At 39.0% G+C, this 27,746-nt stretch overlaps 1 protein-coding gene across 1 annotated transcript in view; it reads left to right on the forward strand.

Annotated features, from left to right (window-relative positions):
* The window catches only part of LOC150079001 (uncharacterized), a 114,738-nt gene extending 87,208 nt beyond the window's left edge, over window positions 1-27,530 (forward strand). The window contains exons 2-3 of the mRNA XM_090382919.1: window positions 10,044-11,381; window positions 27,213-27,530. Of these exons, the coding sequence (XP_090239045.1) occupies window positions 10,044-11,381; window positions 27,213-27,530 (1,656 nt within the window). The remainder of the gene's footprint in view (window positions 1-10,043; window positions 11,382-27,212) is intronic.
* The last annotated feature ends 216 nt before the right edge of the window (window positions 27,531-27,746 follow it).

Here is a 27,746-nt window from a genome sequence, read left to right on the forward strand (position 1 = left end):
TTTTGTTAGTTGTTGGCGCATCGGCTTCTGGAGCCATAATGCACCTCCCAAAGTTTTTGCATTTTTTATACTGATCCAAGCCCGAGATGGGATTCGAACCTGCAACCTCTGGGTTTCCAGGTAGGCACTTTACCCACCTGGCTAGCGCAGTCGGCTAGTCAATACATCAAAGGCAGATATTGTTGGGATATCAGAGACTTGGTGTCATACAGACATAAGCAGTGCAGAATCGGAATTTTGGGATTACAATGTGTACAGGAAGGGAGGAGGGTTAGGCTGTTAGTTACGGAACACATAAAATCTAACGAAGTGCATCCAATTGATGTTGGTGGACAGTGCAATGTTGAGTCTGTTTGGTGCAACATAAACACTGGGAAAGGAAAAATGAGAGTGTGTTATAGGACTAATGAATCTGATGAATATAATGAGCAATTGTACAGTGAAATAGAGTGGGCCAGTAAATCGGAATGTCTTATAATGGGGGATTTTAACTTTCCAGATATTGACTGGAACTTGTGGATTGGTCACTCCCACACTAGCAAGACTTGTGGATTTATTGGATGACTGTTTCCTATAGCAATATGTTCGAGAGGCAACCAGAGGGAGTAATACTCTTGATCTGATTATTCATGCATTAAGAATTTCAGATAAAGGAACCACTGGGTGACAGGGACCACAATGTACTGATGTGGGAATTACTTAAGGATGTAACTACCATAAAACCCAGAGGGAAGGGCTTTTGCTTTCATAAAGGTGACTCCAGGGGTCTAAACAGGTTTTAATACTGTACAGTGGAATCAACTGGTGATGGTACCAACATTGAATTCTAAATGACAAGCCTTCAGGGACTTAATTTTGGAGGGTACTAGGCTTGGGTTTTCTTTAAAACTAAGAAATACTCTTGAAGGTTTAGGCTTAAATGGATGTCAGATGAACTAATGAGCCTTGTGGCAGAGAAGAATAATGTGTGGGATGCATATAAAGTATCAGGTGTCACAGCACCACATAGCAGATATAAACTAATCTTTAATCAAGTCACAAAGGAGGTTCCGCAGGCAAAGGCAGATTATGAGAAATCCTTGGCAAAGGACGCAAAGAAAAACAGCAAAGTGTTCTTTACTTATGTAAACTCTAGGTGGAAATGGATGAATCAGATTGGACCACTTAACATAGATGGGTTGACTATTGATGATCATGCTCAGGTAGCTGATAAACCAAATGAGCATTTTGCATCTACATTCACAAATGAGGAATTATTCAATTAGGGGAGTGCCAGAAGTTTATCAAACTCTAAGTGAGCACAGGGAGCTAAGTAATTTTGTAATAACTGAGAGCAAAATGAAGCAGAAATTGTTGAAGTTAAACATAAAAAAGGCAAATGGGATGGACAGGATCTATCAGGTTATTCCCTCCCTATTAAAGGAGGCAGCAAGGGAATTAAGCAAACCCTTAGCCATAATTATGAGAGCTTCCGGCGCCTCCGTTGCCAGGTGGGAAGGAGCAGCAGTGCGTAGCACACGCTTCTTGATTAGACCGGGGTTCAAGCCCATCACCACCAAATACGGAGGATGTGGAAAGGTCAGGGAATGACCACTGAACCGGAGCAATATGGCCTTAGTTGCTAATGCTCCTAAAAACCAAAATAACAACAACAATGAGAGCTTCCTTGGAATCAGGAGAGGTACCCATGGACTGGAGTTGTGCAAATGTATCACCAATTCACAAAGGTGGTTCAAAAGGTGACACAAGTAACTATAGACCTGTTAGTTTAACTTGTGTTCCTGGGGAAAATAATGGAATCACTGGTTAAAGAAACATTGCAGGATCATCTATACAAGATTGTAGTAATAGTTAAGACACAGTATGGTTTTGTTAAAGGGTGGTCTTGTCTAACCAATTTGATTGGATACTATAATGTGGTCACAAAGGAACTGAATGCCAAATCTAATTTTGATATCATACTCGGATTTCAGGAAAGCCTTTGATACTGTTGCACATGGAAGACTGCTGTACAAATTGGTGAGGTATGGCATTAAGGGTAAGTTGCTACAATGGATAAGGGATGATTGAGTGAGAGACGACAGAGAGTGGTAATCAATGGACACTGCTCTTCATGGACAAATGCTATTAGTGGAGTTCCCCAGGGTTTGTTGTTGGGCCCATTGTTGTTTTGTATATTTATCAATGATATGGCTGAAGGTATATCAGGTTTAATGTCCAAGTTTGCAGATGATACAAAGGTTGGCATGGTTGTTAACGACAGTAAAGACAGTATGCTACTCGAACTGGACCTAGATAAGTTGGGCAAATGGGCTGAAAAGTGGCAATGGAAATTTAACATTGACAAATGCAAAGTACTGCATATGGGTAGCAATAACCGAAGAGAAATGTACCAACTATGTGGTAATACACTCAGGGAAGTGGAAAGTGAGTGCAGTCAAATGTGAAGTTTGCTGAGCAGTGCAGAGGGGCTGTCAGGGCAGGTCATTTAGTCTTTAGTCTTATCAATGATATATAGGAATTTTGCTAGCAGGAAAAGGGAGGTGATTATCCTGTTGTACAAGGCAATGGTCATGCCAAACCTAGAGTACTGTGTACAGGTCTTCAGGCCTCATTTCAAGAAGGATGTTATTATTATTATTATTTGGTTTTTTTTTAGGAGCATTAGCAACTAAGACCATATTGCTCTGGGAATATGCGGTGGTCATTTCCTGACCTTTCTGCATCCTCCGTATTTGGTGGTGATGGGCTTGAACCCTGGTCTAATCAAGAAGTGCATGCTACGCACTGCTGCTCCTTCCCACCTGGCTATGGAGGCGCCTTCAAGAAGGATGTAGAATTGCTAGAATGAGTACAAAGAAGGGCAACAAGATTGGTGAGGGGAACAAAGGGGTGCTCTTACCAAGAAACACTTAAGTTCTGCATATTGCAGTGCATGGAGGGTAGGCACCTGCAAGGTGATCTGATTGAGGTGAATAAGGCCTTGAATGGCTTGAGCAAGCTGAATGCTGATGGGATTCTTCCTCTTGCTCAGACTAAGAACCCGAGGGGCACAGTTTCAAATTGAGGAAAGATAGTTGTAGAATAGATGTGCAGAAATTTGTCTTTAGCCAGCGAGTAGTTGATTAATAGAACAGGCTTCCATCTTTTGTTGTGGAAGCTAATAGCCTAAATAAATTTAAGGCTGAGCTGGACAGGCATTTGGAATGAATGGAGGGGTGAAATTGAAATGGGAGCATTTTTTTTTTTTTGGCTGATGTTGTATAAGCTTGCTTTCTTGCATCGCATGCCCCTACTAATGCTAAGAGCATGGTGACCAGTTATTGTTTCCCTTTTGCGTCTCTCCTCCACTTGGTTTAATGACTCAAAGAAGGGCAACAAGATTGGTGAGGGGGAACAAAGGGGTGCTCTAACCAAGAAAGGCTTAAGTTCTGAAGTGCAGCAAATGGAGTGTAGGCACCTGCGAGGTGATCTTATTGAGGTGTATAAGGTCTTGAATGGGTTGAGCAAGCTTAAAGCTGTGGATTCTAGGACTTTAACTACTTCGTCCTAGGACCCACAGCTTTAGGTATTTACAATAATTATATTAACTGCATTTTATTTCAGGTAATTTGTTTTTTAGCTTACAGGTTCTCCCAATTCTTCCATGGTTATTACACCTGATAGCTCAACTACCCTACCAAATACACAAATACACTGATGAGTACCTTTTAGTCTATTTTTCATTATGGTTGCTCATTTTTTCTACTTTTACCATAGTACTCTGGATCCATAACCCAGTCTTATATATTTTTAATAAAATTTTTTAAATTTTAATTTCATTGCATCTTTATCATTATATATATATATATATGTGAGAAAATCATAACAATGACCACTGATGGCAATACTAAGGTACAAGGAAATAAAAATTAATAAAGAAATAAATAATCTCCCACATCTTAGATTTGATTTCCTCACCAATCTTAAGCTTCAATCCCTTTCTTTCGTTAATATGGATATAGTGCCATAAAAAGTCAAAAAGGGAGTATTTTTTTATTTTTGATAAAAAGGAAATAAGATATTTTTTTGAAGATGAAGGAATAAGGGGGGGGGGGTAAATTGCAACTTGTCTACGACTATTTTGGTACAATAGCACCAACCTACCCAGAATCCAAAAGGAAGTTATTTTTGATAAAAAGGAAATAAGATTTTTTGAAGATGACGGAATAAGGGGGGAGGTAAATTGCAACTTGTCTACGACTATTTAGGTACCATAGCACCAACCTACCCAGAATCCAAAAGGAAGTTTTCTGCCACTAATTAAATATGTACCAAAATTGTATCTAGTTTAAATGATAATACTATTGATTGTTTATATTCCTTAAGAGCTCACTTTATTTGGACAGGTAGTGTTGGATGCTTAGACATAACCAAATTTTCAGTTTCAATATGCATATATTTTGTTTTTAGAATAACTGTATATTTAATAATTTTTATTAGAATATTTATTATTATAATAAAAGTTTGATTGAAAACATGAATTCAAGTAACTACTTATTTTTTCCTTATTTTATTGCACTTGTCATCAAAATTTATTGAGAAAAATGTTTTTGGTTTTTTTTTTCGGAATACCGGTATTAATACTGGTATCCCGGTTTCATAAACTAAAAATACCGAAATACCGGTATTAAGATTTTTACTGGTATTGTGAGCCCTACTCACAGGTGCCTAGTCTCCAGATGCTGCAATTTTCAAAACTCTTGCAAAGCTCTTTCTTGGTAAGAGCACCCCTTCATTCCCCTCACCAATCTTATTGCCGTTCTCTGTACTTGTTCCAGCAGCTCTACATCCTTCTTAAAATGACGCCTCCAGACCTGTATGCAATACTCAAGATGTAGCCTGACCATTGCCTTATACAATGGAATAATAACCTCCTTATCCCTGCTAGCAAAATTCCTGTATATCATTGACAAATCCCATGAGCTGCTCCAGAAGCCTATTTGCATTGCTCAGCAAACTTCATATCCAACAGCACAATTACCCCCAGACGGGAAACAAACGTTGCTACACGTCCGTAGCAATAACCTTAAATTGCCCTACACGTGTCTCCCGGGTGGTGCTAAGTGAGCAACTGTGTTGGCTGCTGGACCTCGAGCTCTGCTTTTGGATATCCCAGCAATTAGAGGATACATTATATTAATACTTAGAACATGGAACATTATCCTAATCTAAATGGCTCCTTTCAGAACCAAACAACAACAAAGAACATAGGACACCCTCTGAATATTCTTCAACTTAATATCGAGGGTATAAGCCAATCAAAAAGTGACTACCTTTTAAAAGTGCTGCTACAAGAAACACATTGTGAAGATCAAAACCAACTTTACTCTAGATGTAAATTACCAGGATACAGCCTTGTCGTGGCTACTTTCCATAAAAGCTATGGTACCACTACGCATATCCGAAATAAAATTGACCAAATAGAAATTTTGGACATAAGCTCTAATGACATTTTCACTACCAGGGTTGGGGTGATGGGCCTGGAAATAATAAATATCTATAAACCACCATCTCGACCTTGGTGTAAAGAAGCTATCCAGAATGTGCATCATCCATCAATTATTATGGGAGATTTCAACAGTAGGAGTACTCTTTGGGGCTATGCTGACACTAACACACCAAGATGGCCTTGGTGTGATGGTCTGGTCTGAAGTCGAGGATGTTTTCTTAATGTATGATGCAAAAGAGAAAGGTTCCTTTCTAATCAATAATCAATACTTACGAGTATTGATTATTGATTAGAAAGCTAATCAATACTTACGAGTCCGTAGAAGTACCGTTCGAGAATTCCCGCCATTTTTACACAATAGCATAAGCTTAGTGTAGTATAGTGCATAATATAATATTGTCAATTAATCAGTAAATCTATTAATCTTGATAAACTTTCTTGTCAATTAAATTGTATTTTTAACTCTATATATTTATAACGACTTAATCGTAACAAATAATTAATACATAACTATAGTGGTACACGTGATACGGAAGTTGTATAAAGGGAACTCGTAGAAAACACTAGATACCGAAAAAAAAAAAAAAAAAATTAACATAACTGTTTTTGGATATAACTTAAGGATTTAATTTTTGTTTTGAAATTTTATTGAATTAAATCGGAATCATGACTCTGACCAGAGCAGCAAAGCAAAAGGCTCAAGCTAATGGGAGTGCTGTGGTTCAGGGGAGAACTGAGGGGGGCAGTTGCCCTCTGAATCACAGTCTTTTAAAATGCACTGTTTGCTTGATGTTTGCGGAGCAGTCGGGTACGGGACATGATGCTGCCAAGGGGGATGTGTATGCACGATGTAAGGAGTGCAAGGAAATCAGGCGACAACTCAGCGTTGTTATGGGCCTTTATGAGAGCTTGAAGGACAGGGTGGATGCCCTCGAAGGAAATAAATTGAGGGGCCCATCAAGCTCTTAGCTGCCCACATCAATGCCAGAGCTTGCACTTGGTCATCAGGCAACACAGAGGCAGCCCCCTAGGCTGAATGCGCTGGTCCCCACAGGAACTAGTAGTTGTTGGTGACTCTATTGTCAGGGAAACGGGGAACATGCTTTGTAAAAAGGATAGGTGGAATAGGACCAGGGTATGTCTGCCAGGGGCAAAGGTTCATGACGTTGTAGAGCAGATATCATCTTTTAAGGGCACAAAAGGTGATATAGTTGTACACGTTGGCAAGGCTCAAGGGGTAGAATTTTTTTCATCCTGGACTGTACTTGTTAACAGGAGAGATTGCTTCTACAGGGATGGGATACACTTAAATAGAAAGGTTGCAAGAATTTTTGCTGATGCTGTCGAGGCAGTGTTAGGTGGGTCGGAAAACTGCTAGTTGGAGGGGATACAAGGACTAATAGATTAACAGTAGCCACTGGCAGAGGTGGAAGTGATTCTTGCACTGCTTCTATTGAAATGAGCAGAAGCCTGAAAAACAAGATTCAGGATATTTCAGAGACTGCTGGGAGTCATTGCAGTACAAGTAAACACATGGGTTGTATTAGGGTAGCTAAGAATAGAAACAGGTGCATGTATACCTGCGTGTACACCAATGCTAGGAGTTTGGTAAATAAATTTGATGAATTTGAGGTATTGCTCAAAACATCAAAGGCAGATATTGTTAGGATATCAGAGACGTGGTGTCACACAGGTATAAGGAATGCGGAACTGGAATTTGGGGAATACAATGTGTATAGAAAGGATAGACAGGACAGGAGGGGAGGAGGGGTTATGCTATTAGTTAAGAAACACATAAAGTCCAAGGAAGTGAAGGCAGTCGACATTGACGGACAGGGCAGTGTCGAGTCAGTTTGGTGTGACATAAGCATAGGTAAATCAAAATTGAGAGCAGGAGTGCGCTATAGGCCTAATGACTCTGACGAGTATAATAAGAAACTGTACAGGGAAATAGAATGGGCCAGTAAATCAGAGAGTCTTATAATGGGGGATTTTAATTTCCCAGATATTGACTGGACTTTGTGGGTTGGTCACTCGCACACTAGCAAGGCTTTTGTGGATTTATTGGATGATTGTTTTCTACATCAGCATGTTCGTGAGGCAACAAGAGGGAGCAATACTCTTGATCTGATTATCAGTAGTGATTCTTCATGCATTAAGAATCTGCAGATAAATGAACCACTAGGTGGCAGTGATCACAGTGTGTTGAAGTGGGATTTACTCAAGGAGGTAACTACCATCAGAGGTAAAGGGAAGGGTTTTTGTTTTCGTAAAGGCGACTATGATGGTCTGAGACAGTATTTAAATTCTATACAGCGGGACCAACTGATGATGTTACCAACAGCAAACTCAAAATGGGAAGCATTCAAGGAACTAATCTTGGAGGCTACCAGGCTTTACATACCAACTAAGAAATATAGTTCAAGGTTTAGGCCTAAATGGTTGTCAGATGAACTAATGAGACAGGTGGCAGAGAAGAAAAATGCATGGGATACATACAAATTAATGTTTGACATGGAAGCCTATGATAGATATAAGTTGGTCTGTAACCAAGTCACAAAGGAGATTAGGCAGGCAAAGGCAGACTACGAAAAATCCTTGGCAAAGGATGCAAAGAAAAACAGAAAAGAGTTCTTTACATATTTAAACTCAAGAAGGAAAGGGATGAATCAGATTGGTCCACTGGATATTGATGGTTCAACAGTTGAGGATCCTGCTCAGGTGGCTAACAATCTAAACGAGTATTTTGCATCTACATTCACGCATGAGGAGTTATTCAGGAAGGAGTATGATGTAGGTAAAGTAAACATTGGCAGTGTGCTGGATGATTTTGTAATAACTGAGAAGAAAGTGGAGGAGAGATTGTTGAGGATAAACATAAAAAAGGCACCTGGGGTGGATGGGATCTATCCAGTTATATTAAAGGAGGCAGCAAAGGAAGTAAGCAAACCCCTAGCCATAATTATGAGAGCTTCTTTGGACTCAGGGGAGGTACCCATAGACTGGAGATATGCAAATGTAACCCCAATTCACAAAGGAGGATCAAAGGCTGACACAAGTAATTATAGACCTGTTAGTTTAACTTCTGTTCCAGGTAAATTAATGGAGGCACTGGTTAAAGAAGCACTGCAGGATCATCTAGACAAGAATTCAGTTATAGCTCAGACGCAGCATGGTTTTGTTAAGGGCAGGTCTTGCCTGACCAATTTGATTGGATACTATGATGTAGTCACAAAAGAACTGGATGCAGGGAATAACTTTGATATTATATATTTGGATCTTAGAAAGGCTTTTGATACTGTTGCACATGGAAGACTGCTGCACAAATTGGAGCAGTGTGGCGTTGGAGGCAAATTGCTGCTATGGATAAGGGGATGGTTGAGTGGCAGAAGACAGAGAGTGGTAATCAATGGACACTGCTCAACGTGGACTAATGTTATTAGTGGAGTTCCTCAGGGTTCAGTGTTGGGTCCATTGTTGTTTTCGGTGTTTATGAATGATATTGATGATGGGATATCAAGTTTAATGTCCAAGTTTGCAGATGATACAAAGGTTGGCAGGGTTGTTAAGGACACTACTGATGCTATGCTGCTGCAACAGGATCTGGAAAGGTTGAACAGATGGGCTGAGAGGTGCCAAATGAAGTTTAACATTGACAAATGTAAAGTACTACATATGGGAAACAGTAACCCCAGAGCAACGTATCAACTCTGCGGTACTACACTGACAGTGGTGGAGAATGAAAAGGACCTGGGGGTAATTGTGCAGGCAGATATGAAGTTCTCTGAGCAGTGCAGACGAGCTGCAAGAGTAGATCATGTTGTCTTGTCAATGATATACAGGAACTTTTCTAGCAGGGATAAGGAGGTGATTATTCCCTTGTATAAGGCAATGGTTAGGCCACATCTTGAGTACTGTATACAGGTCTGGAAGCCTCGTTTCAAGAAGGATGTAGAGCTGCTGGAACGGGTACAGAGAAGGGCAACAAGATTAGTGAATGGAACAAAGGGTTGCTCTTACGAAGAAAGGCTTAAGTTTTGCAAATTACAGAGTCTGGAGACTAGGCACCGGCGAGGTGATCTGATAGAGGTGTATAAGGCTTTGAATGGTTTGAGCATGCTCAATGCCAATGGGATTCTTCATCTTGCTCAGAATAATCACCTCAGAGGGCATAAATTCAAATTGAGGAAGGACGGATGTCGGATAGATGTGCGGAAATTTGCCTTTGGCCAGCGGGTGGTTGGTTGGTGGAACCGACTTCCATCACTTGTTGTTGAAGTTGATAGCCTAAACAAATTTAAAGCTCAACTGGACAGGTATTTCGAACGAACGGAGGGGTGAAATGGGAGTGGTGTGTTTTTTTTTTTTTTTTTTTGGCTGATGCTGAATAAGCTTGCTTTCTTGCATCATATGCCTCTGCTAATGCTAATGCTTTCACTCAGGCAGATGGAACAAAGATACCAACCCAGACCTCTGTTTTGTCTCAAGAGATGAGTGCGGAAGACCTTTGCAGTGTAGCAGGAAAGTTTTGAATAATTTTCCTCGTAGTCAGCATAGACCAATTCTTGTAAAAATTTGTACCGAAGTTCCAGTAGTAAGATCAAAGCCTGTACCTCACTGGAACTTTGGAAAAGCTCACTGGGAAGCCTTCACTAATGTGGTGGATCACAATATTCAATGGATCCCATCAAAAACCGACAATTATAAGCGATTTGTTGGTTTAATATGCTCCATAGCAAAGAAACATATTCCCAGAGGATATAGGAAAGAATACATTCTTGGCTGGAACAGAAGATGTGATGAGCTATATGAAGAATACCAACTTAGCAATAGAACAGAAATTGCTGATGAACTATTGCAATGCTTAGACTCTACTAGGAAAGAAAAATGGAACATAATGACAGCAGGTATGAATTTCCAACACTCAAGCAGAAAAGCATGGACACTTCTGAGGAAACTCGGAAGTAGTACTCCCAAATATATTAATAAGAGCTCAGAAGTATCCCCAGGAAAAGTAGCCAAGAGAATTGTCAACATTTCCAAGAGACCAACCGATACTAACAAAGATGAAGTCAAAAAACTTAAGAAGGAATTAAGAATTAGACTATCCTTGGCTGAACCAACCTCCCAATTCTCAGAATTCACAATTGCAGAGATTTCAACAGCTCTGAAGGAAATAAAACCAGGCAAAGCAGCCGGAGTGGACGGAATATATCCAGAGTTCCTGAAACATTGTGGTCCAAGAGCTCTGAATTGGCTAGTTAAATTTTTTAATGACATCTTGCAGAATGGTAGGTTCCCGTTTTTGTTTAAGAGAACTAAAATAGTTGCCATCCTAAAGCCTGGGAAAAGTGGATCTTGCCCTGAAGATTACCGCCCAATTGCACTTTTAAATATATGTTATAAATTAATTGAAAGAATGGTTTACAATAGAATTTCAACCACAACCTTCCAACACATACTAATTGAACAAGCCGGATTCCGACCAGGCCGAAGCTGCTGCGATCAGGTACTGGCACTTACCAGCCATATCGAGAACGGATTCCAAGATAAGAAGAAGACCATTGCAGTCTTTGTGGACTTGACATCAGCTTATGACACAGTATGGCGACAAGGAATGATCCTGAAATTTTTGAAGATTATTCCTTGTAAGCCCCCCGCAATCCTACTTAACAATATGTTATGCAACAGAGTGTTTGAAGTACACTTAAACGGCAGAGTGAGCAAGCCCTATATATTAAATGATGGTTTACCACAAGGATCAGTTCTAACCCCATTATTATTTAATATCTATACTGCAGATCTTCCAACAACTGCTTCTAGGAAATTCATGTACGCAGATGGCATAGCCCTGACTGCCCAGTCTATTGACTTCAATGCAGCTGAAATTGTACTTACAAAGGATCTTCATAACCTGAATAAATATTTTCACACATGGCGACTTAAACCTAATTTAAATAAAACCGAAGTTAGCTGTTTTCATCTGGATAATCATAGGGCTAACTATATGCCACAAGTGGAATATAAAGGTCAACGACTGAAACACAACCCTTGCCCAAAATATCTGGGAATTATAATGGACCGAACACTGACGTATAAACAACACCTTTGTAATATTGCAGCAAAGATAAAAACTAGGAATAACATCTTGCATAAACTCAGTGGAACAGGTCGGGGAGCAAACGCAACGGTGCTACGAACATCAGCCCTTGCCCTAGTCTACTCAGTTGCAAAATATTGTTGCCCTGTATGGCTTAATAGTGCACACTCTGTAAAAGTTGATACCCAACTGAATGACACAATGAGGACAATATCAGGCACCATTAAATCGACACCTTTAAAATGGCTACCAGTGTTATCTAACATCTATCCCCCTCATATAAGAAGAGAAATAGCCTTGCTGAAAGAATGGCAGAAATGTCAAAGAAATCCTCAATTGCCCATACATCAGGATTGCAAACCCCAGAAGCCGGAGAGAGATTGAAGTCTAGGAACCCCTCATGGAAGCTAGGTGAGAAACTTATCAAGTCACATTTTAATGCTGACCAGACCTGGCGCGAAGACTGGACTACTTCAAATCCCGACCACCTGGGCTTAGTCAGTGATCCATGCAGAGCTGTTCCAGGTTTCAACTTACCAAGAAAGGAATGGACATCCCTGAACAGAATCCAAACAAATCACGGAAGATGCAAGTTTTGGCTGCATAAGTGAGGAAAAACTGAAAATCCATTCTGCGACTGTGACAACATGCCCCAGACCATCCAGCATGTCATCTCGGAGTGCCCAAAGAGGAGATTTGAAGGCTCCATCCAAGATCTACATAGTGTTACTGATGATGCTATTAAGTGGCTGAATAAACTGGACATTACATTTTAATTCATCAAATGTTACTTATAATTTTTTTTCTGTAAATATTGCTTTTAGGCTTATTGTAATTTATTTATTTATTTTTTTGACATTGTTTGTTACAAATGTATCCTCATTTTTGCCATATGAAATAAATAAAAACCCCCAGATCTTTTTCATTTTCTACACCACACGGTTGGTTTGTTACTCTGAGGTTAGTGCTACTTATGCAGTACTTTGCATTTATCAATATTAAACTTCAATTGCCATTTCTCAGTCCATTTGCCTAACTTCTCTAGAACCAGCTGAGGCAGCATAACCGTCATTCCTGCTATTCATCACCCTGCCAAACTTTGTATCATCTGCAAACTTAGACATTAAGCCTCATATGCCTTCATCATTAATAAATATAGAAAACAATAATGGGCCCAACACCAAACCTTGGGGGACTCAACTAATAGCATTATTCCAAGGAGAGTAGTGTGTCTGTTGATTACCACTCTCTGTCTTCTTCCATTCAACCATCCCTTTATCCGTAGCATCAACTTGTCCTTAATGCCACACTGCTCCAATTTATACAACAGTCTTTTATATCCTACAGTATCAAAAGGTTTCCTGAAATCCAAGTATATTATATTAAAATTATTTTTTGTATGCAGTTCCCTTGTGACCACATCATAGTATCCAATCAAATTGGTTAGGCAAGATTTCCCCTTAACAAACATATGCTGTGCCTGAAGTATAACTGCAGCCTTGTGTAGATGATCCTGTATTACTTCTTTTAACAGTGACTCCTTTATTTTCTCTGGGACAGAAATTAAATTAACAGGTCTGTAATTACTCATGTCACCCTTTGATCTCCCTTTGTGAATAGGGATACATTCACACATCCCCAGTCTGTGAGAACCTCAATTCCTAAATCCAAGGATGCTCTCATAATTATGGCTAAGGATTTGCTTAATTCCTTTGCAGTCTCTTGTAACATAATTGAATAGATCCCATTCACCCTGAGTGCTTCTTTTATGTTTAACTTCAACAATTTCTCTTCCACTCTCCCCTCAGTTATTACAAAATCATTCAGCTCTGTGTTAGAGTTTGATAAACTTCTGATCTCCACTTCCCTAAAGAATTCCTCATGTGTGAATGTAGATGCAAAGTACTCATTCAGTTTGTCAGCAACCTGAGCAGGATCAACAGTAGAACCATCTAAATATCAAGTGAACCAATTTGATTCATCTCCTTCCTTCTAGTGTTTATGTAAATAAAGAAGTCTTTGCTGTTTTTACTTGTATCCTTTGACAAAGATATCTTGTAATCCTCCTTCGCTTGCCTAACCTCCTTTATGACTTGATTACAGACTACTTTATATCTACCATATGCTTCTCTGTCACCAGATAATTTATATGCATCCCATGCATTTTTCTTCTCTGCCACAAGTCTCATCAGTTCATCTGACATCCATTTGCCTATGCCTTGAAGAGTATTTCTTAATTTCTTAAAGAAGAGTATTTCTTTAAGAAATACTCTTCAAGTATTTCTTAAAGAAGCTACTAGACTTTTCGTATGAAAAGCCTAGTAGCTTTTTTGTATTAATTCGTTTAATGCTTCCTATTTAGAATTTGCTAATGGTAACATTAGCAAACAATTTTTTGTACAGAATTTAAAAACAGTCTTAGACTACTGTATTCACCTTTACGAAAGCAAAAACTCCTCCCTTTACCCTTGATAGTAGTTATGTCTTTAAGTAAATCCTAAATCAATGCATTGTGATAACTGCCACCTAGTAGTTCTTTTATATGGAGATTCTTAATGCATGAATAATCACTGCTGATAATCAGATCAAGAGTATAACTCCCTCTTGTTGACTCTCTAACATGCTGCTGCTAGAAAATAGTCATACAATAAATCAGCAAAAGTCCTAGTCTGTGAGTGAGTGAGTGACTAAAACACTAGTTCCAGTTAATATCTGGAAAGTTAAAATCCGCCATTATAAGACATGCTGATTTAATGGTTCACTCTATTTCTTTGTACAGTTGTTCATTACACTTATCAGAGTTATTAGGCCTATAACATACTGTTTACTCTCAATTTTGCTTTCCCAGTCCTAACCCAATGTTCACCAAACTAACTCAATGTTCCACTGCCACCCCATGTCAACTGGATGCACCAGCTTATATTTTCTATGCTTCTTAACTAAGAGAATAACCCATCTCCCTCTCCTATCCTGTCTGTCCTTTCTGTAACTTTAGTCTCCCCCAAACCGCCATCCTGGTTGCACCAGTCTTATACACTACATTATTGCTAACAGGGCATGGCTCCCTGAATGCAAAACTATTTCAATTTGGCCTCACACATGATGAAAAATGAACCTGTGGTGCTGATGAGGTGAGGATGGCTCCATGTCTTATACGACTGCCCCAGTTATCGTTCCCAGAGATGTATACTCATGATAAAAATGGGACCAATAAGCCGTCAAGATGAACAACTTTATTACAAGCTAGATAATCTTGTAATAACTGAGAGTAAAGTGGAGGAGAAATTGTTGAAAATAAACACAAGAAAGGCATCTGGGGTGGATGGGATCTATCCAGTTATATTAAAGGAGGCAGCAAAGGAAGTAAGCAAACCCTTAGCCATAGTTATGAGAGCTTCCTTGGACTCAGGGGAGGAACCCATAGACTGGAGATGTGCAAATGTGACCCCAATTCACAAAGGAGGATCAAAGGCTGACACAAGTAATTATAGACCTGTGAGTTTAACTTCTGTTCCCGGAAAATTAATGGAGGCACTGCAAGATCATCTAGACAAGACTTCAGTTATAGCTCGGACACAGCATGGTTTTGTTAAGGAAAAGTCTTGCCTGACCAATTTGATTGAATACTATGATGCAGTCACAAAGGAACTGGATGCAGGGAATAACTTTAATATCATATATTTGGATCTTAGAAAGGCTTTTGATACTGTTGCACATGGAAGACTGCTGCAAAAATTGGAGCAGTGTGGCATTGGAGGCAAATTGCTGCTATGGATAAAGGGATTGTTGAGTGGGAGACGACAGAGAGTATTAATCAATGGACACTGTTCATCATGGACTAATGTTATTAGTGGAGTCCCTCGAGGTTCAGTATGGGTCCATTGTTATTTTCTGTATTTATAAATGATATTGATGATGGTATATCAAGCTTAATGTCCAAGTTTGCAGACGATACGAAGGTTGGCAGGGTTGTTAAGGACGCTAATGACAGTATGCTGCTGCAACAGGATCTAGAAAAGTTGAGCAGATGGGCTGAGAGGTGGCAAATGGAGTTTAACATTGACAAATGTAAAGTACTACATATGGGAAGCAGCAACCCCAGAGTGACATATCAACTCTGTGGTACTACACTGACAGTAGTATAGAACGAAAAATACCTGGGGGTAATTGTGCAGGCAGATATGAAGTTTTCTGGAGCAGTGCAGATGGTCTGCAAGAGTAGCTCATAGTGTCTTGTCAATGAAATACAGGAATTTTTCTAGCATGGATAAGGAGGTGATTATCCCCTTATATAAGGCAATGGTCAGGCCACACCTTGAGTACTGTATACAGGTCTGGAGGCCTCATTTTAAGAAGGATATAGAGCTGTTGGAACGAGTACAGAGAAGGGCAACAAGATTAGAGAATGGAACGAAGGATTGCTCTTATGAAGAAAGGCTTAAATTTTGCAAATTACAGTGTCTGGAGACTAGGCACCTGCGAGGTGAACAGATTGAGGTGTATAAAGCCTTGAATGGTTTGAGCATGCTCAATGCTGATGGAATTCTTCCTCTTGCTCAGAATAATCATTTGAGAGGGCATAAATTCAAATTGAGGGAAGACAGATGTTGGATAGATTTGTGGAAGTTTGCCTTTAGCCAGCGGGTGGTTGGTTGGTGGAACAGACTTCCATCATTTGTTGTGGAAGTTGATAGCCTAAATAAATTTAAGGCTGAGCTGGACAGGTACTTGGAACGAACGGAGGGGTGAAATGGAAGCATTTTTTTTTTTTTTTGGCGGATGCTGCATAAGCTTGCTTTCTTGCATCATATGCCTCTACTAATGCTAATGCTAACCTTCAACAATATTTCTTAATTGGTATGAAAAGCTTAGTAGCTTTCAAGATTAATTCTTTGAATGCTTCCCATTTTGAATTTGCTGTTGATAACATCATGAGTTGGTCCCACCATATGGAATTTAAATACTGTCTCAGACCACTATAGTCACCTTTACAAAAGCAAAAATCCTTCCCTTTACCTCTGTACCTGATAGTAGTTACCTCTTTGAATAAATCCCACTTCAGTGCACTGTGATTACTGCCACCTAGTGGTTCCTTTATCTGCAGATTCTTAATTCATGAAGAATCACCATTGATAATCAGATCAAGAGTATTATTCCCTCTGGTTGCCTTCTGAACATGCTGATGTAGAAAACAATCATCAAATAAATAAATTCACAAAAGCCTTGCTAATGTGTGAATGACCAACCCACAAATTCCAGTCAATATCTGAAAATTAAAATCCCCGATTATAAGACACTCTGATTTACTGGCCCACTCTATATCTCTGTACAGTTGTTTTTTTTATATATTCATCATAGTCATTAGGCCTATAACACAGTCCTACTGTCAATTTTGCTTTCCCACTGCTTATGTCACACCAAACTGACTCGACACTCTCTGTCCACCCATGTTGACTGGCTGTACTTCCTTGGATTTTATGTGTTTCTTAACTAATAGAATAACCCCTCCTCCCTTCCTATCCTGTCAATCCTTCCTGTACACTTTGTACTCCTCAAATTCCATTTCTGCATTCCTTATATCTGTGTGACACCATATCTCTGATATCCCAAGAATATCTGTCTTTGATGTTTTGACCAACACCTCAAATTCATCAAATTTATTTACCAAACTCCAAGCATTGGTGTACATGCAAGTATACATGCACTTGTTCCTATTCTTCACTACTCTAACACAGCCTATGTATTTACTTGTTTTGCAATGACTCCCAGCAGTCTCTGAAATCACCTGCACCCTGTTTTACAGCCTGCTGTTCATTCCAATAGAAGCAGTGCAAGAATCACTTTCACCTTTGCCAGCGGCTACTGTTAATCTATTATTACCCACCCCAAGCTAGCAGTTTTCCGACCCACCTAACACTGCCTCAATAGCATCAGCTAATATTGTTGCACCCTTTCTATTTAAGTGTATCCTATCCCTTTAGAAACAGTCTCTCCTGTTAACAGTAAAGCAATTCCTCCCCAGTGGATCCTACGCTAACTTCTGAAAGGAGACAGGAACTATATGCTGACCACTTCTGGGATGGGATTAAACACCCCAAAATATTCAAATTCTGCATTCCTTATATCTAAGTGACACCACATCTCTGATTTATCCCAACAGTGTCTGAATTTGATATCTTGGCCAGCACTTCAAATTCTTCAAATTTATTTACTATGCTCCTAGCTTTGGTGCACACACATGCAAGTATACATGCACCCATTCTTACTCTTAGCTACCTGTCCCTGTAGAAACAGTCTCTTCTGAGACTTCTGAGTCTCTTCTCATTCTTCTATATCAAAAGAAACAGCACAATAAGTAAGCAAACCTTTGGCCATAGTTATAAGAGCATTCTTGAATTGAAGCATTCTTGAATTTAGCATTCTTGAAAAATGAAGTCCCTATAGAGTAGAGTAGTGCGATTGTCTCCCCTGTTCAGAAAGGTAGATCAAAAGGCAAAGTGAATAACTTCAGATTTGTAAGCTTGACTTCTGTTCAAGCAAAATGATGAAGTAAGTTGCTGAAGGAGTACTGTGGGATCACCCTTATGGGAATGCAGTTATACAGAAATGCCAGCATGAATTTGTTAAATGGGCAATCTTGTCTGACCAATTGAATAGCTATTATAATACAGAAACAAAGAAACTGTCAAAAAATAATTTTGACAGCAGTTACTTAGATTTCAGTAAAGTTTTGATGCTGTTCCATATAAATGACTGCTGTAATAGGCAAGTTACTGCTTGGAGAAAGGGATGTTGCATGGCAGAAGGTGGTTTTAAATGAGCACTGTTCATCTTGGACTATTGTTATTATTAGTGTCCCTTGGGATTCAGTGCTGTTTCCCCTACTATTTACAGTACTTATTAACGATATTGATGAAGGCATATCAGGCTTAATGTATACATTTTCAGATGATACTAAGGTTGGCAGAGTGACAGGTAATGACTGGAACCATTTTTAGTCATTAAAATTTGTCACTGGATGTATACTGTATTGTTATTTTCTATAAGGCATAATAAAATTAGGCAGATTGCCTGAGAAGTGGCAATTGATCTTTAACATTGACAAATGCAAAGTTCTGCATATGGACAGCAGTAATCCCAGAGAAACATAGAATTAGGTGGTAGACTCAGGGTAGTGGAGAATGAAAGAGAAATATGGGGCAAGTATGTAGTATGATATGAAATTCCCTGAGCAGCGTGGATAGGCTGCTATGGCAACTCCTACGCTTCTATCAATGATATACAGGAATTTTGCAAGCAGGGACAAGGAGGTGATAATACTATTGCATAAATGAATGGTTGGCCCTTGTCTTGAGCTGTGTACAGGGCTCGAAGCCTCATATTCAGAACAATGTGGATCTCTTGGAATGAGTGCAAAAAACAGCAATAAGATTAGTCAATGTCTTGCTTGAAATAGTTAAGTTCACAAAAACATACTCTTACCATGAAAGGCCTCACTTCTACATACTCTTTTTCAGACAACATACATAAGGAGACATAAATTTCAATTGAAAAAGGATGCAGAACGATCTGCAAAATTTGTTTTGGAACTTCCAGCTAGCTCATATTGTGAAAGTGGGTAGCTTTAAATTTAAGGAAGAATCAAGTTAATTATTATAGGGACTGGGCAGTAAGGTAGGTAGTTTTATTTTTTGGCTGATGCTATATAAGCTTGCTTTCTTGCATCATTTGCAACCACTAATATTAATACATCACAATATAATCTTCAAAACTAATACATCACAATATAATCTATAATACTGATACTAATACTTCAGGTAAGCATGAAATAAGATTTTCCACATTAAAAAGTCCTAGCACTACCATTTTCTCATTCTTTTTAGCTGGCATGATACACTCTTGCTGAAAAAATTTTGCATGTGTCCACTAAATCAAAGCTCAAATACTTTTCATCCAGCAGATGAAAGGAGCATATTCCCTCACTCAGCACTCTAAGAGTGATTTTTCTCAAACAACAGTCTATAGAAAAGTATTGCCAATCCATGAATCTTGTACTTGCCATATATGACCTACCTACAAGCCTGTTTAAGCTCAAAAGCATGTTGTCAGCATAGCACAGTGCTGGATGCTAATACTAAACATATATATAACTGCCATAACTATAGGCATTTCTTGAAATAGTGAGCTGAAGCATCAAATAGAAAATAGAGTGAGGTGACATTTTATAGTTTTATAGGCAAGCATATCTAGTGTATGGATAAAAGTGGCCACTTTAACAGAACTGGTAGTCACACTTCTTTTAACTCCAAGACTGCAGACTGGCTTCACACTATTTCATGAGAAAAACCCTTTAAACATATCAGAAGAGTTTCACACATCAGAAATGGCTTGTTCAAATCTCCAAGCTTTTCTGCCTTCACTAAAATCTCACAAAAATTGTAAAAACAGTTATTAATTAATCCAAACTTGACTTTGTATAGGATAAAATAGAAAACTTGCTTCTTATCCAAACCATTGGATAAGAAGCCATTGGCTGCAACTTTTGTCCATCTATACTCCCCCACCTCTTTTACAACCTGTAGTTCTATTGCATTATCAACAAAAGATAACGCCAACTTACTGCATCTTACTTTTCTTCTAACTCATATCAATGATCTTGGTATGCCACTTCCTACCATACAAGATAGACTCCACTAAATGTCTCATGTGGTCTTCTGATACAAGCTTTTTAGAAGAATTCTGAATAATCCTTATATTTCCCCAGGGGCTCACATCTGGTGAGTATGGGCTTGGCACACCCAGGGTCCTGAGCTGGATATCATCATTCTTCTCCTTCTTGATGATTCCTTTCTACTTCTCTCTCTCTCTCTCTTTCTCTCTCTCAGGGTAACTTGGGAATTTTTTTTTTGGCTGGTGCAGCATAAGCCTCAGGCTTCCTTGCACCACCATATGGCTAATAATATAATATAGAAAGCTCCAGAATCTGTGGCATTTCTTCACTAGCTCTTCAAACCTGTGCTGCTTAGTTTACAACTGTTGTGTCATCTTTTCACATTTTTTTATTCTGATGGTGTATATGCTTATATCCAGCCAGTTCCTGCACTTATTTCTATGTTTAGTATTAGTAGTGGCAAATGAAGAATAAATTCTTTCTTGAATATATTCAAAATACCCACTTCTATAACACCAGATGGATGTTTGTTCCAACAGTCAACTACCCACTGGCTGAAGAAAAATTTTGCAGTATATCCTGCAACCATCCTTCCTCACTTTAGTGTGTAGTATGAGAAAGAGGAAGGATTTCAGCATTCAGTTCACTCAATCCATTCAAAGCCTTAAACACATCAATCAGGTCTCCCAGAGATGCTTAGTTGCCAGATGCTGAAATTTGTAGATCTGAATCCATTCCTGGTATGAGCATCCTCTTTTTGTTCCTCTTACTAATCTCATTGCTCTTCTATGTAACCATTCCAATAGATTCACATCCCTCCTACAATGAGGCTTCCAAATCTGTATGCAGTACTCAGGAAGTGGCCTAACCATCATCTAACCATCTTCTTTTACCAGAGACTCCATTGTTTTCCTTAGAACAGAAGTTAAATTGGTTAAATTAACAGGTCTTTAATTACTCTTGTCACTATCTGATCCCTCTTTGTGAATTGGCAATACATTTGCACATCTTCAGTCTGCGGGAACCACACCTGAATCCAAGGATGTTCTCATAATTATGGCTTTGGATTTGCTTATTTCCTTTGCTGCTTCCCTTAATATAATTGGATAGATCCATTCACTCCAGGTGCCTTTCTTTTGTTTAACTTGAACAATTTCTCTTCCACTTTCCTCTCAGTTATGACAAAACCATTTAGCTCCCTATTAAAGTTTGATAAACTACTGGCATCCACTTCACTTAAGAATTCCTCATTTGTGATGAAGATGCATAATACTTATTCATTTTGTGATCAACATGAGTTGGATCGTGAACAGCTAAACCATCGATATAGTGTGCCAATTTGATCCGTTCCTTCCTTCTAGTGTTTACATAAGTAATGAAGTCTTTGCTGGGTTTTTTTTTTTGTATTCTTTGCCAAAGATTTCTTGTGAACTGCCTTTGCTTGTCTCACCTTTGTGATGTGATTACAGACTAGTTTATATCTAACGTCGGCTTCTGTGTTGCCTGATAATTTATATGCATCCCATGCTCTTTTTTTTTGTGCTTTGAGTTTCATCAGTTTTTCTGATATCCATTTAGTCTATACCTTGAAGAGTATTTCTTAGTTGGTATGAAAAGCCAGTAGCTTCTATGATTAATTCTTTGAATGCTTCCCATTTAGAATTTGCTGTTGGCATCAATTGATCCTACTGTATAGAATTTAAAAGCTGTCTGATGCCACTGTAGTCATCTTTAAGAAAGCAAAAATCCCTCACATTACCATTGATGGTAGTTACATCTTTAAGTAAATCCCAAATCAACACTGTGATCACTGCCTTCTAGTGGTTCTTTTATCTGCAGATTCTTAATGCACAGATAATCACTGCTGATAATCAGAAGAAGAGTATTGCTCTCTCTTGTTGGCTCTCTAACATGCTGCTGTAGAAAATAGTCATCCAGTAAATCCACAAAAGGACTGCTAGTCTGTGAGTGACCAACCCATAAGTTCTAGTTAATATCTGGAAAGTTAAAATCCCCTATTATAAAAGATTATGATTTACTGGCCCACTCTATTTCTCTGTACAGCAGTGCATTGTACTCATCAGAGTCATTAGGCCAATAACACACTCCTACTCTCATTTTTGCTTTTCCAATGCATATGTCCCACCAAACTGACTCAACATTGAAACTGGCCACCCATGTCACCTGGATGCACTGCCGTAAATTTTCTTGTTTTTTAACTGAGAGCAACCCCCATCCCAAATAGAACAGGTAACAAAATTCAAATATCTAGGACAGATTATAACACAAGATGCATCTTGCCACATTGAAATTGGTTCAAGAATTGCAATGGCAAAACAAGCATTTAGAGGTAAAATCTCTTTACTAAGCCGAAGAAATATGTCACTAGATCTAAGAAATAGAATTATGAAAACATACATTTAGTCAATTGCATTGTATTCGGCAGAGACATGTACTCATCAGAGTCATTAGGCCAATAACACACTCCTACTCTCATTTTTGCTTTTCCAATGCATATGTCCCACCAAACTGACTCAACATTGAAACTGGCCACCCATGTCACCTGGATGCACTGCCGTAAATTTTCTTGCTTTTTAACTGAGAGCAACCCCCATCCCAAATAGAACAGGTAACAAAATTCAAATATCTAGGACAGATTATAACACAAGATGCATCTTGCCACATTGAAATTGGTTCAAGAATTGCAATGGCAAAACAAGCATTTAGAGGTAAAATCTCTTTACTAAGCCGAAGAAATATGTCACTAGATCTAAGAAATAGAATTATGAAAACATACATTTAGTCAATTGCATTGTATTCGGCAGAGACATGTACTCATCAGAGTCATTAGGCCAATAACACACTCCTACTCTCATTTTTGCTTTTCCAATGCATATGTCCCACCAAACTGACTCAACATTGAAACTGGCCACCCATGTCACCTGGATGCACTGCCGTAAATTTTCTTGCTTTTTAACTGAGAGCAACCCCCATCCCAAATAGAACAGGTAACAAAATTCAAATATCTAGGACAGATTATAACACAAGATGCATCTTGCCACATTGAAATTGGTTCAAGAATTGCAATGGCAAAACAAGCATTTAGAGGTAAAATCTCTTTACTAAGCCGAAGAAATATGTCACTAGATCTAAGAAATAGAATTATGAAAACATACATTTAGTCAATTGCATTGTATTCGGCAGAGACATGTACTCATCAGAGTCATTAGGCCAATAACACACTCCTACTCTCATTTTTGCTTTTCCAATGCATATGTCCCACCAAACTGACTCAACATTGAAACTGGCCACCCATGTCACCTGGATGCACTGCCGTAAATTTTCTTGCTTTTTAACTGAGAGCAACCCCCATCCCAAATAGAACAGGTAACAAAATTCAAATATCTAGGACAGATTATAACACAAGATGCATCTTGCCACATTGAAATTGGTTCAAGAATTGCAATGGCAAAACAAGCATTTAGAGGTAAAATCTCTTTACTAAGCCGAAGAAATATGTCACTAGATCTAAGAAATAGAATTATGAAAACATACATTTAGTCAATTGCATTGTATTCGGCAGAGACATGGACATTAAAAAAAACCAACTTGAAAAAAACTAGAAGCTTTTGAAATGTGCTGGTGGAGAATGGAAGCGATTTGTTAGACAGAAAAAATGAGTAATAATGTGGTTTTACAATGTGTAGGAGAAGAAAGAGAATAGCTAAGAGGAATCAGAAGACAGGCTACTGTGGATGGGGTACATCATGAGGCATAAAGGGATGTTACTGAATATGCTGGAAAGCAAAATACCAGGAAAAAGAAAACAAGGAAGACCAAAAAACACCATTATAAATACAATTCTGAAGGAAACTGGGCTTTGGAGCTATGCAGAAGTGAAACACCTGCACAAGACCATGGGAAATGGAGACAGGTCATCAAAGGGGCAAACCAGTTGAAAGACTGATACGCTGAAGAAAAAAAGACTCCTAGCATTGGTGTAGATACAAGTATACCTGCACGTGTTCTTACTCTTAGTTACCTTAACACAGCCCATGTATTCACTTGTTTCGTGATGACTCTCAAAGGTTCTTGAAATTCCCAGCACTTTGCTTTCAAGCCTGCTACTCATTCCAATCGAAGCAATGGAAGAATCACTTCCACCCTTATGTAACACCAAACTGACTCAACACTGAAATTTTCCACCCATGTCAATGGGATGCACTGCCGTAGATTTTGTGTGCTTCTGAACTAAGAGCATAACCCCCTCCATCCTTTCTGTATACATTGTATTCCTCATATTCAAATTTTGCGTTCTTTATATCTGAGTGATACCATGTCTCTGAAATTCCAAAATTGTCTGCATTTGATGTCTTGACCAGAACTTGAAACTCATCAAATTTATTTACTATACTCCTAGCATTAGTTTCATACAAGTATACATGCACGTGTTCTTGCTCTTAGTTACCCTAACACAGCCCATGTATTCACTTGTTTCATGACGACTCCCAGTAGTTCTTGAAATTCCCGGCACTTAGTTTTTCAAGGCTACTACTCATTCCAATAAAAGCAGTGCAAGAATCACTTTCACCTCTGCCTGCGGCTATTGTTAACCTATATTAGCCTGTATAACCTCTTTCAAGCTGGCATTCAACCCTCCTAACACTGCCCTGATAGCATCAGAAAATATTCTTGTATCCTTTCTATTTAAGCATATCTCATCCCTGTAGATGCAGTCTCTCCTGTTAACAAGCACAGACTACACTGAGAAAAATTCTACCCCATGAGTCATGCACAATCTCTCCTGGGCCAAATTGATTATTATTATTAGCCATATGGTGCAAGGAAGCCTGAGGCTTAGGCTGCACCATCTAAAAAAAAAAAAATTGCCAAGTTACCCTGAAAGAAAGAGAAAGGAATCACCAAGAAAGAGAAGAATGATGCTGACTGCGCTAGCTTGAGTGGGTAGGGTGCCTGCCTGGCAACCCAAAGGTTGCGGGTTCGAATCCCGCCTCGGGCTTGAATCAGGGTAGTGCAAAAACCTTGGGAGGTGCATTATGGCCACAGAAGCCGATGCACCAACAACTAACAAAAAAAAAAAAGAAAAAAAAGAATGAAGATGAAGAATGATTGTTAAGGTTCTGGTCATATACTCCCTCCTGTCATGTCTGGGTGAAATTGCAAACACTTTCAAATTTAACCCTAACTCATGACTTTTTTCAACATTGCCCTGTACTTCTTAAGTAAATGTGCAGATCTCCTACTCTTAATGTCATTAGTGTCAACATGTACAACAGGATTGTAAAAATGCAAAGTACTGCATATGGGTAGAAGTAACCCCAGAGAAACCTACCAACTGTGTGGTACTACACTTAAGGTGGTAGAAAATGAAAAAGATCTGGGAGTAATTGTGCAGTCAGATATGAAGTTTTCTGAGCAATGCAGACAGGCTGCCAGGGCAGGTCATGGGGTTGTTGTCAATGATATACAAGAATTTTGCTAGCAGGGAAAAGGAGGTGATTATCCCTCTGTATAAGGCAATGGTCAGGCCACGCCTTGAGTACTGCGTGCAGGTCTGGAGGCCTCATTTTAGGAAGGATGTAGATTTGCTTGAGCGTGTACAGAGAAGGGCAACAAGATTGGTGAGGGGAATGAAGGGATCCTCTTACCAGGAGAGGCTTAAGTTCTGCAAATTGCAGCAGCTCGAGACTAAGCACTTGCGAGGTGATCTGATTGAGGTGTATAAGGCCTTGAATGGGTTGAGCACGCTGAATTCTAATGGAATTCTTCCACTTGTTTAGATTACTAACCTAAGGGGGCATAAATTGAAATTGAGGAAGGACAGATGTAGAATAGATGTGCAGAAATTTGCATTTAGCCAGCGGGTGGTTAATTGCAGGAACAAACTTCCATCTGTCGTTGTGGAAGTTGATAGGTTAAATAAATTTAAGGAGGAACTGGACAATCATTTAGAGGGGATTTCTTTGTAATTTTTTTTTTTTTTTTTTTTTTGGCTAATGCTGCATAAGTTCATACACCTGCTTTCTTGCATCACATTCCACTACTACTACTAAAACAACAGGATAATCATCTCCTTGTCCTTGCTGGAAAAATTCCTCTATGTCATTGACAAAACTACAGGAACTATCTGCAGTACTCAGAGAACTTCATATCTGCACAATTACCCCTAGATCTTTTTCAAATGTGATACGAAATTTCTACCTTGAAATTTCATATCACACATTTGGTGGTTGTCTCCGCTAGGTGGCAATGAACAGTCAGTCTATAGTTGACTCAGCAGCGGAATGCAGCAATAGTCGCTTAAGACAATACGGTGCTTACAAGATCGAGGAAAACATCAGGTATCAACAAAGTTAGGGGTTAAATCCCCCCACTCCAACTGTACTTTTCTTATATTATTCTCACAGGCAGGAAGTTGCTTTGCTGTGAGATATTTTAGGAATCTGTGGCCTTTTGTGTGCCTTTAAGGGACAAGCTTTATAGCTTGAAGACATCTGAAGAGGACATTGACTAAACTGCATATACAGTACTTTGTGTGTTTTCTTTAAACCGCTTAAACCTACACATGAATGACAAACAACTTCTTAATACTGAGGAGTTTCTTCCGTCAGTATCTACGGCTGAAAGTTCTGGGTTATTAAATCCACAAGTTGCCCTCGAAGGATCGGGGAGACTTTTCGTCAGAAATCTCTTTCCACTGAACAGATAGAATTGGATGGCTCATTGCAGGACTCTGCAATGCAAAAAACACTGGCTAAAAGTATACAGTCAGTGATATCTCAAGGGGGGAGCCAACGAATGACAAGTTGGATACAGGCTCCGAAGATGAATTGAACTTACAAACAAAGCTAAATGAAATGGACGCACCTGTCATTTTGGGAACCATATCTAAACTGCATAATGATTTTTCTGGGTTTCTCTCCCAAGAGGGAAACAATATTACTAAAACAGCTGGTAATATCCTAAGAGAAAAGTGGCACAATTTGGAAACTGTGGCAATGTCACTTCTCATTGAAAACGAAAAACTAAAGGCACTTAATCAGGAGGTACAAAATAGAACAGATCTCCTTGATAGGATTATAAATACCTGCCTGGCCTTTGTGATGAATTCAGATGCGGCCAGACGAGAGAAATCAAAGGATCTGATGGGATCCAGGGTTACCGCTTCTCAGCTGATAAGGGAGCCAGACCTGTCATGTTCAGAACCTAATCATTCTGGGTTACTACCTGCTTCTCCTTTTCCTTGATCATATGCAGACACTGTTCGAATTTCGGTACAAAAGGACTGGACAACTGAAAGTTAAAACTGATAATGTTGTTATTTTTTGAGCTTCAGACACCAGTGGGCGCAAAACCAGTGGCGTGGTAAAAATCTCATTATTAAGACCCTCAAGTCTGATCTTAAGACTGTTAAAATTAAGTCCCTATGCATGATACGAAATAAAGGAGTTATTATAGAAACT

Source organism: Mastigoproctus giganteus, chromosome 10 (assembly GCF_048544385.1).
Source record: "Mastigoproctus giganteus isolate SK-2022 chromosome 10, ASM4854438v1, whole genome shotgun sequence".
NCBI classification, from domain to species: domain Eukaryota; kingdom Metazoa; phylum Arthropoda; class Arachnida; order Uropygi; family Thelyphonidae; genus Mastigoproctus; species Mastigoproctus giganteus.